This window comes from Onychostoma macrolepis, chromosome 13 (assembly GCF_012432095.1).
Source record: "Onychostoma macrolepis isolate SWU-2019 chromosome 13, ASM1243209v1, whole genome shotgun sequence".
Classification (NCBI taxonomy): domain Eukaryota; kingdom Metazoa; phylum Chordata; class Actinopteri; order Cypriniformes; family Cyprinidae; genus Onychostoma; species Onychostoma macrolepis.
Genome location: NC_081167.1, coordinates 21,073,459 through 21,090,012, shown reverse-complemented (window position 1 = coordinate 21,090,012; position 16,554 = coordinate 21,073,459). Strand labels below are relative to the sequence as shown.

Sequence of the window (16,554 nt, the reverse complement as noted above, 5' to 3'; positions counted from 1 at the left end):
ATGGAATAAAGAACATGTAATATTAATTAAAACAAGTTACTGTGATAGTTCACCTAAAAATGCCAATTCTGTGATCATTTATTCTCCTCATGTCAGTACAAACCTGTATGACATTCTTTCTTGTGTATAAAAAAAGATATCTTGAGAAATGTCTGTGTTTTTTGTCCACACAATCGAAATCAATGGTCACATAAAGTATTTGGTAATCAACACAAAAAATACCTTATTTTGTGTTGTGGAGAAGAAAGAAAATCAAACGAATTTGGAATGACATGAGTGAATGACAACAATTTTCATTTTTGAGTGAACTATCCCTTTAAGGAAAATTATGAAGTACAAAACTAATGGTGCCAATAATGGTGATAATGAAGTTCTCTATCTCTCTCTGATGCAACATACTGTACATTGGCACATACAAACATTTTTGCATTTTTAAATAAGAACATCCTGCTCCCTCTCATTCTCACACAGAAGAACTAGAACACTCTAACAAGCATCTTATTGTCTGCAATGGAACAATGAGCCTACCTAAAAATAAACAGAGAGAATAGACAGAAAAGGCTGAAGCAGACAGAACCAATGCAGAAGTGCACACACACAGAGAGCCATATTGTCAGTGCCCATATAAAAATCACAGAGATGAAATAAGCAAATTGAGGGAAATAAATGACATATTGCTGCCAATTTACAAGGCATTCACTTGAGTTTACATAGACGCTGGGCAAAACAAAAGCACTAAAAATACCTCCTCTCTGAGTCATGATTTTTCCTGAACCCTACTCAAAAACCAAACCAAAATATACACACGCACTGGGTCTCACGGGCAAACAAACTCGCACACAGCCACCCGTAGTGGGAGGATGAAAGACAGTGTGCTAATGACAAGGTGCTGTGTTCAATTAGTGCTTCAAAGAGTGGAGGGGGGCTTCCTCTTCCTCCGCCCCATACAAATCATCCACAATCACCGCAACCAATCGAAAACATGACAATCTGCTCACATAGCCAATCACACAATCTGACAACCTGCCAGCACACTATCCCCAGGAGTTTACCAGCTGCAGCTCTTCTGCCTGTGATCAACAAAATCTTATTCTCTCTCTCAAATGCTCTAGTGCTATAGTGTAAACGCAACAACCACAAAAGATAACGCAATCATTTCAGATAAATAAGTCACTGTTGAGTTCTGTTATGCAGATGCTCTGTAACTCTCGCTATAGTGTAGATGTGGTACAAGACGTCACTCCCATTTCACCCCCTTCCTCTATTTATAGCATAACAGCACAAATATGTGAATGAAGGGTGAATCTAGAATAAAAGTGAATTAAAAATGGATAAATGTCAATGTCTACAAAAGGAGTCACTCCAGTTACACTCCATGTCATATACTGTATTTACGTCATAAAACAATTGTGTGAATGAAGGGTGAATCTAGAACGAAAATGGATTAATGTGAATGCTTAGAAGAGAAGTCACTCCAGTTCCACTCCTCTTCCTCTATCTATGGCATAACATTACAAATGTGTGAATGAAGGGTGAACCTAGAATGAAAGTGAATTAAAAATGGATTCATGTGAATGTGTTCTTCTACTCATGTGGTATTAGCACACATGTGTGGCTAAACGATGAATGTGAAATGAAAGTGGATTAAATGAAAGTTGATAAATGTGAGTGTTTAGAAAAGGAGTCACTCCAGTTCCATTCCTCTGCTTAAACTCATTACAAAACAGAAAAAAAAAAAAAAAAGTGTAAATGTGTGAAGAGCAAATGTGGAATGAAAATGGAAAGAAAGTGGATTAAATGAAATCCACTTAATTAACATTAACATTTCACAAAGGTGTCATTCCAGTGCCACTACTTCTCCTCTGCTTGTACCTTGTCAATGTTTTGACAGCAAAAATAGTGATAATAAAAAGGGACTGTGGAATTTAAGTGGATTAAGTGTTTATGCAGTTTGAAAATACAAGCACACTCCTACCATTCTCCTTTTCCTCTCTCATTTTGGTGATGGACTCAGGCAGGCCCAAACTGGCCGCAGTGGGAAGCGCTCCAAGCAATAATGCTAACGAGGGCCGTTTGGTTGGAGAGACTTTCTCTCCATCTCCGTCCTGCTCATTGTCATCTCCATCCTCTCCACATATAGTACTGCACAGATGAGATGCTGCTGCCCTCAGCTCGTCATCCTCTCCTTCTTCATCACCAGCTAGGATGCTGGATGACGCCAAGGAAATCACATCATCTGGAAAAAGCAAGCACAAAAATATGCACATATCACAAATGAATCATTGCAGGAACATCAAATAAAAGAGTATAATGAAAGAAGAATTTATCTTTGTAATTAAATTATTTTGCTAATTAAAACAAAGCTAGATGCATTCAGCCTTTTGATTTTGAACTTCGCTATGATCCAGCTGAGATGGGGAGAAAGTAATTATACAAACACACACAGTTGACCGCCGTAACACACATGCATGAAAAGAGACACTCAAACACGCATACAAACACTCCCACGCTCGCAGTCTTAATTAGTTCCCTCCTGTAATCGCTACATTAGATAGAGAGAGAGAGAGAGATAACACGCATGGGGAAGCACTGGATCTCTGATTGTGGGTGCTGCTGAACAAGGAGCTAATTGGACAGCAACATAAACAGAATCTCTACACAAGGGAAGAAACACTCCATTTCCTGAAGAAAACGGCAGTTCTCACCAAGCAAAGAGCAATTCTGACAACAAGATAATCTTTTGTTTTAAACGTAAACATTTTGGATGTCATTCATCAATAATTTTGGTTCTCACTGGCACTTTCCAGTATTCATACACACATTGATTATCCATTTCTTACCCTTGTTCTTACCCATTTTCTAATGAGAAATCTGGAATATCCTAAATGAAGGACTGTGTGCCTGCAGTTAGTAATTGGCTAAATACATGCTCAAACGATCTTCATTTAAAGGCTCTCCACACAACAGCCATTCAACACTCTTTACAAAGGAATTCTTTCGCTTTTAGTTATTTAAAATACATGTTCCCATATGAGAACTTACTCTGCACAATCTTCATTTCACAATCTGTATTTCTGTAGCTTAAACAGAGGAGTGTTAATGTTCAAATAAAGCCAAGTGTGTCATTCTTAAAACCAGATGATACACAATTAACTGGCCTGAATTACTCTTGATGGTTGTATGTGCATGCCAAGTCTATCCAATAATGAATTATATTTCTATATTATATCATTTTTTACACTGATTACATAATTTTAATCAGTTAAAAAGAGATATTAAAATGTATATTTATACATTTTTATAATATTTTTATAATATAATTGTATAACTTTTTATAATATTTTCTTTAAAAGAAATTAATTATTTTATTCAACAAGGAAGCAATTAATTCAATCAATCAAAAGTAACAGTAAAGAATGTGCTATATGATGTTTTTATATAAATGTTATATAAAAGACTTCTATTTCAAATAAATGCTGTTCTTTTGAACATTCAATTTATCAAATATTCCTGAAAAAATTTGACAGTTTTCACAAAACTGTTGCAGCACAACAATTTTCAACTGGGAAGAAAACAAAAAACGTAAATCAAAATTTCTGAAGAAACCCATAAAATCTGAATACTGGAGTAATGGCTGCTGAAAATTTTGAATGTATTTTTGATCACATAAATGCAACATTGGTGAGCAAAAGACACTAAAACATTAAAAAGTCTTAATAAAAGCACAAACTTTGGAATGTTAATGTATTTTTCTGCGGGATTGTGTGTGAACACTGTACCCTCTTTGGAACAGGATGCATAAATCCCCCTGGCTTTGGGCCTACAGCTCTCCAGCTCGACTTCAATCTCATCCTGATATCCACAGATTTCACCTGCAGAGCACATACACACGTGTACACACAGAAAAACATATCAACAACACAACGTATTAGGTTTGTTCAAACACCCATGATGTTAATTGAAGCATAAACTCCTGTAATGTTTCTAGGTACCTTCAATATCATCAACTTTCTTTGCAAGCTCTTGCTCAATCTGTGGAAGGATTCAGGAGGAGAAAAAAAATACATGGACACATTTTACGGATACAATATCGCACATATTGCAAGAATGGCTGCTTTAAATGTTAAAATCTCTAACTTAAATGCCATGTGATGTGGAACCTGTTTTAGCTTTTGCTTCCTGAGTCCAGCCGTGTAAGAGGGCGGGTCACACTCCTGCTCCAGATCCACCCGCATGAACTCTTCAATTGTCAGCTCACTGGTGGGCGTGTCCTCAAATTCATTCAGCCTGTCAATCAAACACACCGGGGGTCAAGACATACAACTGAACAGCAAAATGGACTCTAAATTCAAAGAGTGCAACACCAAAATTCAGAACACACCTTTTCCTCAGTGTGGCTTCACAGACTTTCACCACACTGATCACTTCCTTAATTGTGCGACGGAACTCGTGCATACGGGCAGCAACCAAAAGCGCTACAGGGAACACAAATACACAACTGTAGGCACAACATACAGCCAATGGCAAGAGAAAAAGAGGATGAGAGAGAGAAGGAAAGGAGAGCGGACGCATAGTCAAATATGAAACATTAATAGGGCTTCAGAAAAGTGCATCCGCTGTACCTGCCCCCCTACTGACTCACCTCAGGCAGAACAAACAGACATTAAATGCACCTGCAATACCACAGAACCCCTGATGCCTGTTTCACTCTGATTCATGAAAGAAACATGAAGAGCCAGATGCACTTCTGAGCTACCTGACAATCTGAAGAATGTCCAACACCACAAAGCATGCAAGCATGTAAAAGATACTGAAGAATTTTAGAGCTTAATGATTCATCAAAGATGAACTAATTAAAAATATGACATTGAGGTTGACATTCTCCAAAATATTTTACTGATTTTTTTTAATTTGAACACCAACAACAGCTTAAACTGACATCATTTTAATGGATAAAAGGGTAAGGTGTGCCACTTCTGATTTAGATTGTCCTGAAAGTAAGGAGAGATGAGATTAAAAACAATAACCCAAGATTAACCTCTCCAAAAAGTGGAAAAGCAAAACACTATTTAAATTTCAAATACAAATATGGACATAAACGAGAAAAAAAAAATTGTCTAATTCATAAACTCATCAGTATCATGTGATACTGTAATGGCTTGCTGAAAATTCAGCTTTTCCATCATTTTAAAAGATATTAAAACAGACAACAGTTATAATTTGAAATTGTAACAATATTTCAGGACTGTTAACCTTGCAGGATATCAAACCAATCTGTATGTTCCAGCTACTACATGAGGACTATTCAACAAGCTTGAGGCCTTCATCACGCTCAGAAGCTCTCCCTGCCTCATAGTTTGTCTTCCTCACATTCTTTCATTCTCTCTGTTGGCCTGCCTTTCTTTCTCAAGTCTCTGATCTCTCGCTGCAAAACAAACTCTTTTAGGCTCATGCTTCCTCTTTTCTCAGCACTGCTTCTAAAAGATTAATGGGAGATTAATTATTCAGGTTATGCAGTGGTGGTGATGGGGGGGGGGGGCAGAGAAACTCACGCTGAGAGTCAGGAGGAGTCAGTTATTCTAAAAACTTAATTACTGGAACTCAGTCTTAATAGACTATGTCAAGTTTACACAAGTCTGAAAGTGTGAGAAAGTAAAACCGATATTGATGAAAACGCATTAGAAATTAGCTACACTGGATCTCTGAGGCAATTCACAGTGCCAAGAAAGGCCTCAGCGAGTGTGAGAAAACTAACACTTTCAGGAATTATTCTTCTTCATCAAGACTGACTGGTGATTTTGGAACCACTTCAAATGCACCAAGCTGATCAAATTGCATATTATGACAGATATACTGCATCTTAAAATATTTCCTACAACAAACACAAAACTTTACATTCTGGAAGGGGTTTCTGGAGCATGCATTTCTACTGTGGATGTTTCAGCGATGGTGTATGTGCTTTTGCGCATCTAACAAAGCAACCCTTCACTAGCTCACATCATTAAAGAGGTCGCACCGTTAGGGGAGGGTTGCCATGGTTACCTGCTCCACAGAGGCCTGAAGGTCTTCGTCCCGTGTGCATCCAGTCTCTCTTCATCCTCTGCAGGAGACGCAGTGCCGTCATTGAAACCTCATGGCTCTTCTCTCCAAATTCCAGCATTTGTGCAAAGCGTGGGATATAAAGACACGGATCTGTAAGAAACAAAACTCTCAGAACTACAAAGCTAGACAGAGTAGATTTAAACCTTCTTAAACACACTGTTGCATTTTCAGTTCAATAACGTTCAGCATATCAGTGTCAAATCTAAAGTTTAAAGCTGCTAATGAGTCTATGTGAGGGTTTGTGGAAGATACGCTTTATTGGGCACAATATCACACCCTTGCCTACAAGTTTAAAGTGCTAATACTTTGGCTCATGACCACTGATGATTATTCAGTCAAAATGTGATTAGTTATGATAATGCAACAAATATTACCTTTATGCTCACAATTCTCATTAAATACTACATACAGAGAACCTCTATTATTATTATCAAGCTTTGGCAAACTGCTAGACTCTCACACTAAACATTTTAATGGTAAAAGAAACATTTCAGGTAATAGAGGGAGCTCAATTTTTTGACAGTTTCCCAATAATATTTTCAAAAAGGTGATGGCACTGTGTGAGAAACTCAAATGTTTTTCTGCTCAACAAAGCATCAGCAAATCTTCCATCTAATTCAATGATTCCCAATCAGGGATATGTGTAGCCCATGGGTACTTAATCAGGATTCACGGGGGTGATTTTGAGTTGTTAAAAACTATAAAACAGAAATGATAACATCAAAATTATTAGGGCTGTAAAGCTTTTTTTTTTTTTTTTTAATCAATATATAAATAAATCTAATCTTAGATTTTTATGTAATTAGACTCTGGAGAGATTTTACTCAAATCTAACTCTTCTTCATAAAAATACAGCATTTTTTTTTTTTTTCCCCCTCCAAGATTCTTCCCATCAAATTCCTCAGTCAGTCAATCAAACCAATATCAATCTAAATGCTTTTCTTTTCTTTTTTTTTTTTTAAGAAAAATGTGTCCTCCTGTGCCAATGGGAATCAGATATACATTTTTAGATGTAGGTCAGATGTCCAGATATCAGATATGTATCTGATTTAAAGTGGCTCAAAACCAATGTGAATAAAAAAAACTGAATCTCCTGTGCATTTTTGGTTACATGTGCAACTATATCTGATTTGTGTCAGATATAAGTAAAAAAACAGCTTATTTATTTATTTTTGTGCCAGTATAAAAGCCACAGATTCAATAAACTGCTTTAGTTTAAGGGGTGCTACACTTTTGAAAAATAAAGACCGCAAAAGGGGGATTTCGTACATCAGAAAAAAACGTTTTGGGTTTTTCAAAGAACATTTCAGTGATCCAACCACTTTTTTTTCTTTTTTTTTTTTTTTCCTCCAAGATTCTTCCCATCAAATTCCTCAGTCAGTCAATCAAACCAATATCAATCTAAATGCTTTTCTTTTCTTTTTTTTTTTTAATCAATATATAAATAAATCTAATCTTAGATTTTTATGTAATTAGACTCTGGAGAGATTTTACTCAAATCTAACTCTTCTTCATAAAAATACAGCATTTTTTTTTTTTTTTTTAATCAATATATAAATAAATCTAATCTTAGATTTTTATGTAATTAGACTCTGGAGAGATTTTACTCAAATCTAACTCTTCTTCATAAAAATACAGCATTTTTTTTTTTTTTAAGAAAATGTGTCCTCCTGTGCCAATGGGAATCAGATATACATTTTTAGATGTAGGTCAGATGTCCAGATATCAGATATGTATCTGATTTAAAGTGGCTCAAAACCAATGTGAATAAAAAACTGAATCTCCTGTGCATTTTTGGTTACATGTGCAACTATATCTGATTTGTGTCAGATATAAGTAAAAACAGCTTATTTATTTATTTTTGTGCCAGTATAAAAGCCACAGATTCAATAAACTGCTTTAGTTTAAGGGTGCTACACTTTTGAAAAATAAAGACCGCAAAGGGGATTTCGTACATCAGAAAAAAACGTTTTGGGTTTTTCAAAGAACATTTCAGTGATCCAACCACTTTTTCTTCTTCTCAGTTTAAAGAACATTTCAGTGATCCAACCACTTTTTCTTCTTCTCAGTTTAAAGAACATTTCAATCTAATGCAATGTTTTTCCACTTTTGTGCAATGGAAATGTTCCATGGAAGTTAAAAGGTCTTATGAAACTGAGTTACAGTACAAAATATACAAATGTGACCCTGGACCACAAAACCAGTCTTAAGTCGCTGGGGTATATTTGTAGCAATAGCCAAAAGTACATTGTATGGGTCAAAATTATAAATTTTTCTTTTATGCCAAAAGTCATGAGGATATTAAGTAAAGATCATGTTCCGTGAAGATATTTTGTAAATTTCTTACCGTAAATATATCAAAACTTAATTTTTGATTAGTAATATGCATTGCTAAGAACTTAATTTGGACAACTTTAAAGGCGATTTTCTCAATATTTCTTTTTTTTTTTTAAGAAAATGTGTCCTCCTGTGCCAATGGGAATCAGATATACATTTTTAGATGTAGGTCAGATGTCCAGATATCAGATATGTATCTGATTTAAAGTGGCTCAAAACCAATGTGAATAAAAAACTGAATCTCCTGTGCATTTTTGGTTACATGTGCAACTATATCTGATTTGTGTCAGATATAAGTAAAAAAACAGCTTATTTATTTATTTTTGTGCCAGTATAAAAGCCACAGATTCAATAAACTGCTTTAGTTTAAGGGTGCTACACTTTTGAAAAATAAAGACCGCAAAGGGGATTTCGTACATCAGAAAAAAACGTTTTGGGTTTTTCAAAGAACATTTCAGTGATCCAACCACTTTTTTCTTCTTCTCAGTTTAAAGAACATTTCAGTGATCCAACCACTTTTTTTTCTTCTTCTCAGTTTAAAGAACATTTCAATCTAATGCAATGTTTTTCCACTTTTTGTGCAATGGAAATGTTCCATGGAAGTTAAAAGGTCTTATGAAACTGAGTTACAGTACAAAATATACAAATGTGACCCTGGACCACAAAACCAGTCTTAAGTCGCTGGGGTATATTTGTAGCAATAGCCAAAAGTACATTGTATGGGTCAAAATTATAAATTTTTCTTTTATGCCAAAAGTCATGAGGATATTAAGTAAAGATCATGTTCCGTGAAGATATTTTGTAAATTTCTTACCGTAAATATATCAAAACTTAATTTTTGATTAGTAATATGCATTGCTAAGAACTTAATTTGGACAACTTTAAAGGCGATTTTCTCAATATTTCTTTTTTTTTGCAACCTCAGATTCCAGATTTTCAAATAGTTGTATCTCGGCCAAATATTGTCTGATCCTAACAAACCATACATCAATGGAAAGCTTATTTATTCAGCTTTCAGAAGATGTATAAATCTCAATTTCAAAAAACTGATACTTAAGACTGGTTTTGTGGTCCAGGGTCACAAATATACAAGTGTTGCATAAATACAGTAAAATACAGCAGTGAAGTGAATAATTGTAATAATGGGCATATTAATTATGCATGCAGTATATTCAGCACAATATAATGAATACATTTTTGATTTAATTTTGACTAAGGGGTGCTTGAGCCTTACTGATGAGACTGTGGGGGTACACAAATCAAGAAAGGTTGGGAAACACTGATCTAATCCCCACTACATATGTTCACTATAAGCCGCTTAGATCCGTCTGTGCTGTCTGTGGGAAAAAGAAGAGATCGGGGGGGAGAGAGAGAAGCATCATGCTGCGTGAGGACTTTACTGGGAAAACGGAGAGCAGTCGTGCGCACTACAGTATTTCCACAAGTCCAGCCCTCGTCCGGTTTCAGACTCCATCACGACCGACAGTGAACCGGAGCAATAAAACTTTTTACATCGCTTTGAATCGAGCGCACGGTCTCAGCTGTGTGATGACAACAAACTAACGCATAAAATACAGAATATAAGGTAAGAACACGCACGATCTTTTCTCGTATTGTAGAGAACAGTTCTAGTAGAACTGTTGAAGTGTGAGGTAAACGTTACATTATAGAACGCAAGCTGATTTGTAGCAATCTGCAGCGCGCGGATTGAAATTTATGGAGAGAGATAGCGGTTATACGCGAAACATTTACACCTCAATGCTTTAAATAAATACTAGTTTTTATAATAATAACTTTGCCTGATATAGCAAATAAATAATGGTTATGCATTTAGTCAAGGAGAAATATATTGTGGAACGAAACAAACGACGTGTACGGACGAACTTGGCATTTGATGTAGGCTACAAAAATACCCCCACAAAGATCCTTTATTTGATTTGGATCATATCAGGAGACGATGAGATTATTTACATTATAACATGCACGTGTATATGAAAGGAATTAAAAATCCTCATCCCTGCATAGTCCACAGAGAGATTATTAAAGGTTCTATTTTCGCTGGGATGCCAGATCCCGCGTTAAAAAACAGACAATCTGGTTTAGGGTAATGGATATTTTCGATAAATATATCCCATATAGATAAATAGTATGCATTGTTTAGGTATAGCCTATGTATATACTCACATATACATAATGTGAATAATCCCAAAAAACAACGCATAACTGTGAAAATCCAAGCCAAATGTTGCTTACAATAAACAGGCATGGCAACACAGAATTTACAGGAGAGCTCTGGGAGAGACAACCCTCCCTCTTGACGTCAGACGAGAGAGAGAGAGAGCGCGAGAGAGAGCTCAAAATAAACTCAAACTTCATCATCATTCCGTGTGGCCACAGCAGAGGAAAGATCTGCTTGGCCCTTATAAGACTACAGACCCTATTTCTGTCAATATTTGTTGTGAGGTTTTTGGGTGATTTTAAAACGATTCGTTTTGGAGTTCTCGGTATGGGATCGGAGAGGATGTGAGAAAAAGAGGATGGCATATCTATGAAATATTCGCTGAAATCCGAATATTTATGTGACCGTTTAGTGGAGTGTTTTTTTGTTTTACACGGAAACAACGCAACATTATTTAGGAATATCACGGTTGTAGCTGATAATTATTTTTTCTACACATATTTTGGCAAACTTTTTTTGTTCTGATGCCCGCTGCGCCGGAATGCAAGCTGTCCCATCATGGCCGGATCATGAAATGTGTTACTTTTTTACTCTTGCTCCCAGAAACGTTAAAGAAGTTGAAGCGGGAAAGCAAGCACCCCGGCAGACTGTCTCTGTGCTATAACATCTTAACTCTTTCCTTGAAGAAAAGGATGGCAGCGGAACTGTACCCCGTGAACGATCACGCCACAGTGCAGAAGAACGGGACTGTGATGCTGAGTCTGCCAGAGAAGAAGAGGAGCGTGGAGCCGGTTGCGCAGTCCACCGCGTCCATCGCCACCTCACCGACCACAGAGCAAAACATCAACAACAACAACGTGGAGATTCCCAGCTGGCACTCCGCGCACCCTACTTTACGCGAAAGGCAAGGCATTAAATCAAGTGATACATAATGTTTGACATATTTATTATCTAATTTTCATCATATACACACACACATATACACATATATATACACATATATGTGTGTGTGTGTGTGTGTGTGTGTGTGTGTATGTATATGTATATATATGTATGCATATACACACTTATTTTTTAGATAACTTGTTCAGATATTTTTTCACTACAGTACAATTCTTTAAGGCAAGTCATAATGAACGTTACCAGATACTTAACATCTAAACATTTCTTAAATAATATTGCATTACATTTTTTCTTTATTGTATTTATATATCATAAAGACTAAATTTATTTATTTATTTTTACTTCACGCAGAAATGCACTAATGTTCAATAATGAACACATGGCAGACGTTCATTTCATTGTTGGTGCACCCGGTGAATCAGAAAGGGTCCCGGCACACAAGGTGAGCCCACACACTTCATATTTTGGTTGTCTCCTGAATCGAACACACCTGATTCAAATCATCAGCCTATCGGTGGATCTAAAATAGGTGTCAGAAAAAGGAAACGCTTTGAAACTAGATGAAACACTGACGGATTGTTTCTTCTCCCTCTCTCAGTATGTGCTGGCAGTGGGGAGCTCTGTTTTCTGTGCCATGTTTTATGGGGATCTCGCAGAAGGAGACTCTGATATCCATATTCCAGATGTGGAACCCGCTGCTTTTCTCATCCTACTCAAGTAAGACTCACTCACTAATCACATCCGGGCATTAATAACAGGGCGACTCGGCTTTCATGCCAGGCAGCACAGATGGGTTCACAGAGGCCCCACTGGTGATGTCTTGATTTAGGAATCGCCCTCTTAATTCGGAGCTATTAGAGATCGTTTATTGGATTGCGAATGATGTACTTTTTCCCTGGGAAAGTTGGAAGTCACTATTTAAAGCAGTAGTGATGCAATAAAAAAGGAGCGTGTAAAACAGATCAGCTTTTTATTTAGCGTTTTATTCTTTTCCTATGCAATTTACCTTAAACTCTCTATCTCCCTCTTCTTTATCAGGTACATGTACAGTGATGAGATAGAGCTGGCGGCCGACACAGTACTGGCTACGCTTTACGCTGCCAAGAAATATCTGGTGTCTGCTCTGGCTCGAGCATGTGTGGGTTTCCTCGAGACGAGCCTGGAGGCGCGAAATGCATGTGTGCTGCTATCTCAAAGTCGGCTGTTTGAGGAGCCGGAGCTCACTCAGAGGTGTTGGGAAGTGATAGACGCCCAGGCAGAGCTTGCGCTGCGCTCGGAAGGTTTCACTGAGATTGACTTGCCCACACTAGAACACATTTTACAAAGGGAAACTCTGAACTTGAAGGAGGCGGTGGTTTTCCAGGCCATTCTGGGATGGGCCGACGCAGAGTGTCGGAGACAAGGCCTAAGCCCCACTTCACAGAACCAGCGCTCCGTGCTGGGGAAGGCTTTGCACCATGTGCGTCTGCCTTCAATGACACTGCAGGAATTTGCAGATGGACCTGCGCAGTCGAACATTTTAACCCTTGAGGAAACGCACAGCATCTTTCTCTGGTACACGGCTGCTACGAAACCTGCGCTGGGATTCCCAGTTGCACCCAGAAAGGGGCTGACGCCTCAACGCTGTCACCGTTTCCAATCCTCCGCGTACCGAAGCAACCAGTGGCGCTATCGCGGACGCTGCGACAGTATCCAGTTCGCTGTGGACAAACGCGTGTTTATCGCCGGACTTGGTCTGTATGGCTCCAGCGGAGGGAAAGCGGAATACAGCGTCAAAATTGAACTAAAGAGACAAGGAGTGCTTCTGGCACAAAACTTGACCAAATTTGTGTCAGACGGTTCTAGTTCAACATTCCCCGTGTGGTTCGAGCACCCGGTACAAGTGGAGCAGGACGCGTTCTACACTGTTAGCGCCGTTCTAGATGGGAGCGAGCTGAGTTATTTTGGACAGGAAGGAATGACAGAAGTCCAGTATGGGAAAGTCACCTTTCAGTTTCAGTGTTCCTCTGACAGCACTAACGGGACAGGGGTGCAGGGGGGACAGATTCCGGAGCTGATATTTTATGCATGAAAACTTGGACTGATCCATTAATGAAGAGACAGCAGGGAGATTTTTTCCTCTCGAATAAATGCCTTTACTCACAACATAGCTGCAAGACACTACTAGAAGAGGAGACTATCCCCTCCGATTCGATTTTTTACGTCTCACATATAACGGAATGCTGCCCAAACTTATTTATTTCTTTAAACATACTGTTTTAAAACATGTACTTTAATTTAAGCACATTTTATTTCTAATTATTCATAATCTGCCTGTGTACAGTGAAACATGGGCAGTTTGCACTTGAAACTAGGCAGCTTTTCCTCTGTCTTGTTATTTAATGTTTTTTTTTTGTTGACAGCTTGATGCTGAGTGACCTAAAGAGGGTTTCAAGAGCCTGCAAAATCATAAAATATTTGTTTCTATTCATCAAACAGCATTTCGTTTTCTTTTGTCTAATGCACAGTTATAAGCCCTATACTGTTTCACTCTGGGTAAAATATGACCTTTCAAAACCTTAAAAATGAAAAGTCTGTCATCATTTACTCATTCTTATGTCATTCCAAACTTTATTGACTGACTGAATTCTTAAAACACAAAAGACAATATTTTGAAGAATGTTTCAGCTATTTTGCCCATATAATGAAAGTAAAGTGTTCAAAATAACATTGAAACCCACTGACTTTCATTGTATGGACAAAAAAAAACGAACTCTTTTTTTTTTTTTTTAATCCAGACACAAAAGAAAATCATTGAAGTTTGAAATTACATGAGGGCAATAAATTATGTCAGAATTTTGCTTCGTATTGTTGATTGAGCAAAGCAACTGACCATCGCCATCAATCAAGCACTCAATTCAGGTTTCAAATTTACACTGCAAGCAAAGCTTCACTTACAGTTGCACAGCACCCTCTGGGCATTAACAGCAGCACTACACAGACCAGCTCACATGCTCATTACCAGTACAATTTGGATGAGCAGCAAAGCATCATGGGAAACTACAATGTCACTTATGTGATGCTTACCAATAGCTGGCGCGTTGATACACAGCTCTCTGGCTAAAACAAGGAAGGTTTTTCCCAAAACATACACATTCACCTAGGGCAACAGAGAAAGAAATTTGTGGTTAAGAAAAAAAATGACTACAAATATAGAAAGAGACAGTGGGAACATTTAACAGACAATGAGAGTAAGAGATATAAGATAAAGGGACAAAACAGAGTGTATTTTAACAGATGCTGAAGGTTGCAGAGTTCATAGCTGTGGGGTTTGGATCCGTACCAGCATCACCACAGTCTTTTCACTTTCTCACAAACTATATCTGTGTCTTATCCTTAGGATGAACTACAATAACAAAAATATTTCATAAAATAAGCTTTAAACAACATATAACTCAATACTTATCTTCATGGACCACCTTAATAATTACTAAAAAAAAAAAAGATATCCATGAAGAACGACGCACGTGCACAAACACAGACACCCTATTTCTTCCATCTGGGCCCCATGGCATTAAAGAGGAATCTTTTTTTGGTTGATGTCAGAGGTCATGACCACTGAAAAGTAGGATGGCCCTCACACACTCCTGACCTGAGAGGGGCGGCAACAGCCTTATGCCTCAAAAGAGCTCCTCTGTCTGGGGGAGAGCAAAGGAATTTATGGGTCCTTTCTCTGGTAAAATCCCCAAATGACTCAAATACCGCAGTGGTCAGGATCTGCGTGTTAGCGTGTAGGACAGGGAGGGGGTTTAATAGGACAGCTGGGAGGGTAAAAATATAAAACGGACACACCAGCTGGAAGAAAATGGCTTTCGCACACTAACTGGGTTCAAACCTCTGGGATTGTTAGTGAAAATGCATCCACTTTGCATTACGTTATTTTTAATACAAACTTATTCATTCTAAATTATACTAACAGAAGTTTGAGTGAAAAGCTGTAATTAAAAATGTACACTATCTTCAGAATTTTCAGTATTTTGTTTGGCCCCCTTTCACATGATTAATGTAACAAATTTGGGTAACACTTTAGTATAGGGACCAATTCTCACTATTAACTAGTTGCTTTGTCATTTCATTTATTTTTTTAAATATTATAGAAATATATATATATATAAATATAAATGCTGGACTTACTTGCAGGAGGTCACTCATGTCCAGCAGCATGTCTGAGAAAGTGCATTAAAGAAATCATACAGAATTAAATTTCACAGACAGTTTTATCCAAAGGCCCTTACAGTGCATTCAAGATATATCATTTTCAAATGCATGTATTTTCTGGGCATTGAACCCATGACCTTTACTATTTAGTCTAATACTCTAGGTTTTGTGCAATAATGACCTAGGAGAAGGTTTTATATTTACACACACATACATATACATATATATATATATATATATATATATATATTTGAAGACAGAGATAGACGAGCAACAAACAGAAGGATTTTTTTTGTCAGATTTGGTCTCTTTGCTTGACATTTTCCCTCACTGAGCAAAGCTCCACTGAACCACCACCCCGTGAACCCTGGAATTCCCCGTCTCCCAGCAACCGAGTACTCTGTGTCCATGGAGACCAGCACACCTGTCCAATCATGACAAAGTGTATTAAAACATCCCATTAAAAACGTCATTGTGGGATTTTCAGGTCACCATGGCAGCAATAAGAGATAATCCTTAATTGCGGGATTATGGATGACCTTGTTAAATTCATGATAATTTTTTAGGATTTGACCTTTCCAGGGAGAAATCTCACATATGGCAAAATTAGCTAAAAGCCACTAATGTTTTTTCTAATCACTTTACAGATAACATTTTACAGAATTTACAGTGTTTAGGTGTCAACATAAAATGACAGATACTGTAAAATAATACAAAATCATATAAAAATAAGTATAAGAAAAAATAGTTAAGGATAAAATGGGAAAACAGCTACAGTAATCCACAAACTCAGTCGGATTGGTGTTTTAAAGCTAACCTGAGAGCAAGAAACCGTT

The 16,554-nt window shown here is 37.4% G+C and overlaps 2 protein-coding genes across 4 annotated transcripts in view; one reads left to right on the top strand and one right to left on the bottom strand.

Moving 5' to 3' along the window:
* The window catches only part of brf1a (BRF1 RNA polymerase III transcription initiation factor subunit a), a 51,268-nt gene that overhangs the window by 23,043 nt on the left and 11,671 nt on the right, over window positions 1-16,554 (bottom strand). The window contains exons 5-12 of the mRNA XM_058795046.1: window positions 15,695-15,726; window positions 14,588-14,660; window positions 6,043-6,192; window positions 4,382-4,475; window positions 4,161-4,287; window positions 3,993-4,032; window positions 3,780-3,872; window positions 1,976-2,236 (exon numbers count right to left, since the gene is read on the bottom strand). Coding sequence (XP_058651029.1) covers window positions 1,976-2,236; window positions 3,780-3,872; window positions 3,993-4,032; window positions 4,161-4,287; window positions 4,382-4,475; window positions 6,043-6,192; window positions 14,588-14,660; window positions 15,695-15,726 — 870 coding nt within the window. The remainder of the gene's footprint in view (window positions 1-1,975; window positions 2,237-3,779; window positions 3,873-3,992; window positions 4,033-4,160; window positions 4,288-4,381; window positions 4,476-6,042; window positions 6,193-14,587; window positions 14,661-15,694; window positions 15,727-16,554) is intronic.
* On the top strand, window positions 9,743-14,360 carry btbd6a (BTB (POZ) domain containing 6a). Of its 3 annotated transcripts, none has more exons than XM_058795060.1 (5): window positions 9,743-10,024; window positions 11,222-11,522; window positions 11,873-11,963; window positions 12,120-12,238; window positions 12,560-14,360. In XM_058795060.1, the coding sequence occupies exons 2-5, from the start codon at window positions 11,311-11,313 to the stop codon at window positions 13,590-13,592; spliced, it is 1,455 nt and encodes a 484-aa protein (XP_058651043.1). In that variant the 5' UTR covers window positions 9,743-10,024; window positions 11,222-11,310; the 3' UTR covers window positions 13,593-14,360. The 3 variants fall into 3 exon arrangements, with proteins under 3 accessions (XP_058651043.1, XP_058651042.1, XP_058651040.1); XM_058795059.1 differs by having other exon boundaries at window positions 9,744-10,024; window positions 11,305-11,522; XM_058795057.1 differs by lacking the exon at window positions 9,743-10,024 and having other exon boundaries at window positions 10,048-11,522.

Excerpts from the sequence above, each read along its gene's own strand:
- btbd6a (XM_058795057.1), top strand. The coding sequence starts at position 11,143 with ATGCCCGCTGCGCCGGAATGCAAGCTGTCCCATCATGGCCGGATCATG. Across the intron at positions 11,523-11,872 it reads CACCCTACTTTACGCGAAAG|AAATGCACTAATGTTCAATA; the intron begins GCAAGGCATTAA and ends TACTTCACGCAG. Across the intron at positions 11,964-12,119 it reads AAAGGGTCCCGGCACACAAG|TATGTGCTGGCAGTGGGGAG; the intron begins GTGAGCCCACAC and ends TCCCTCTCTCAG.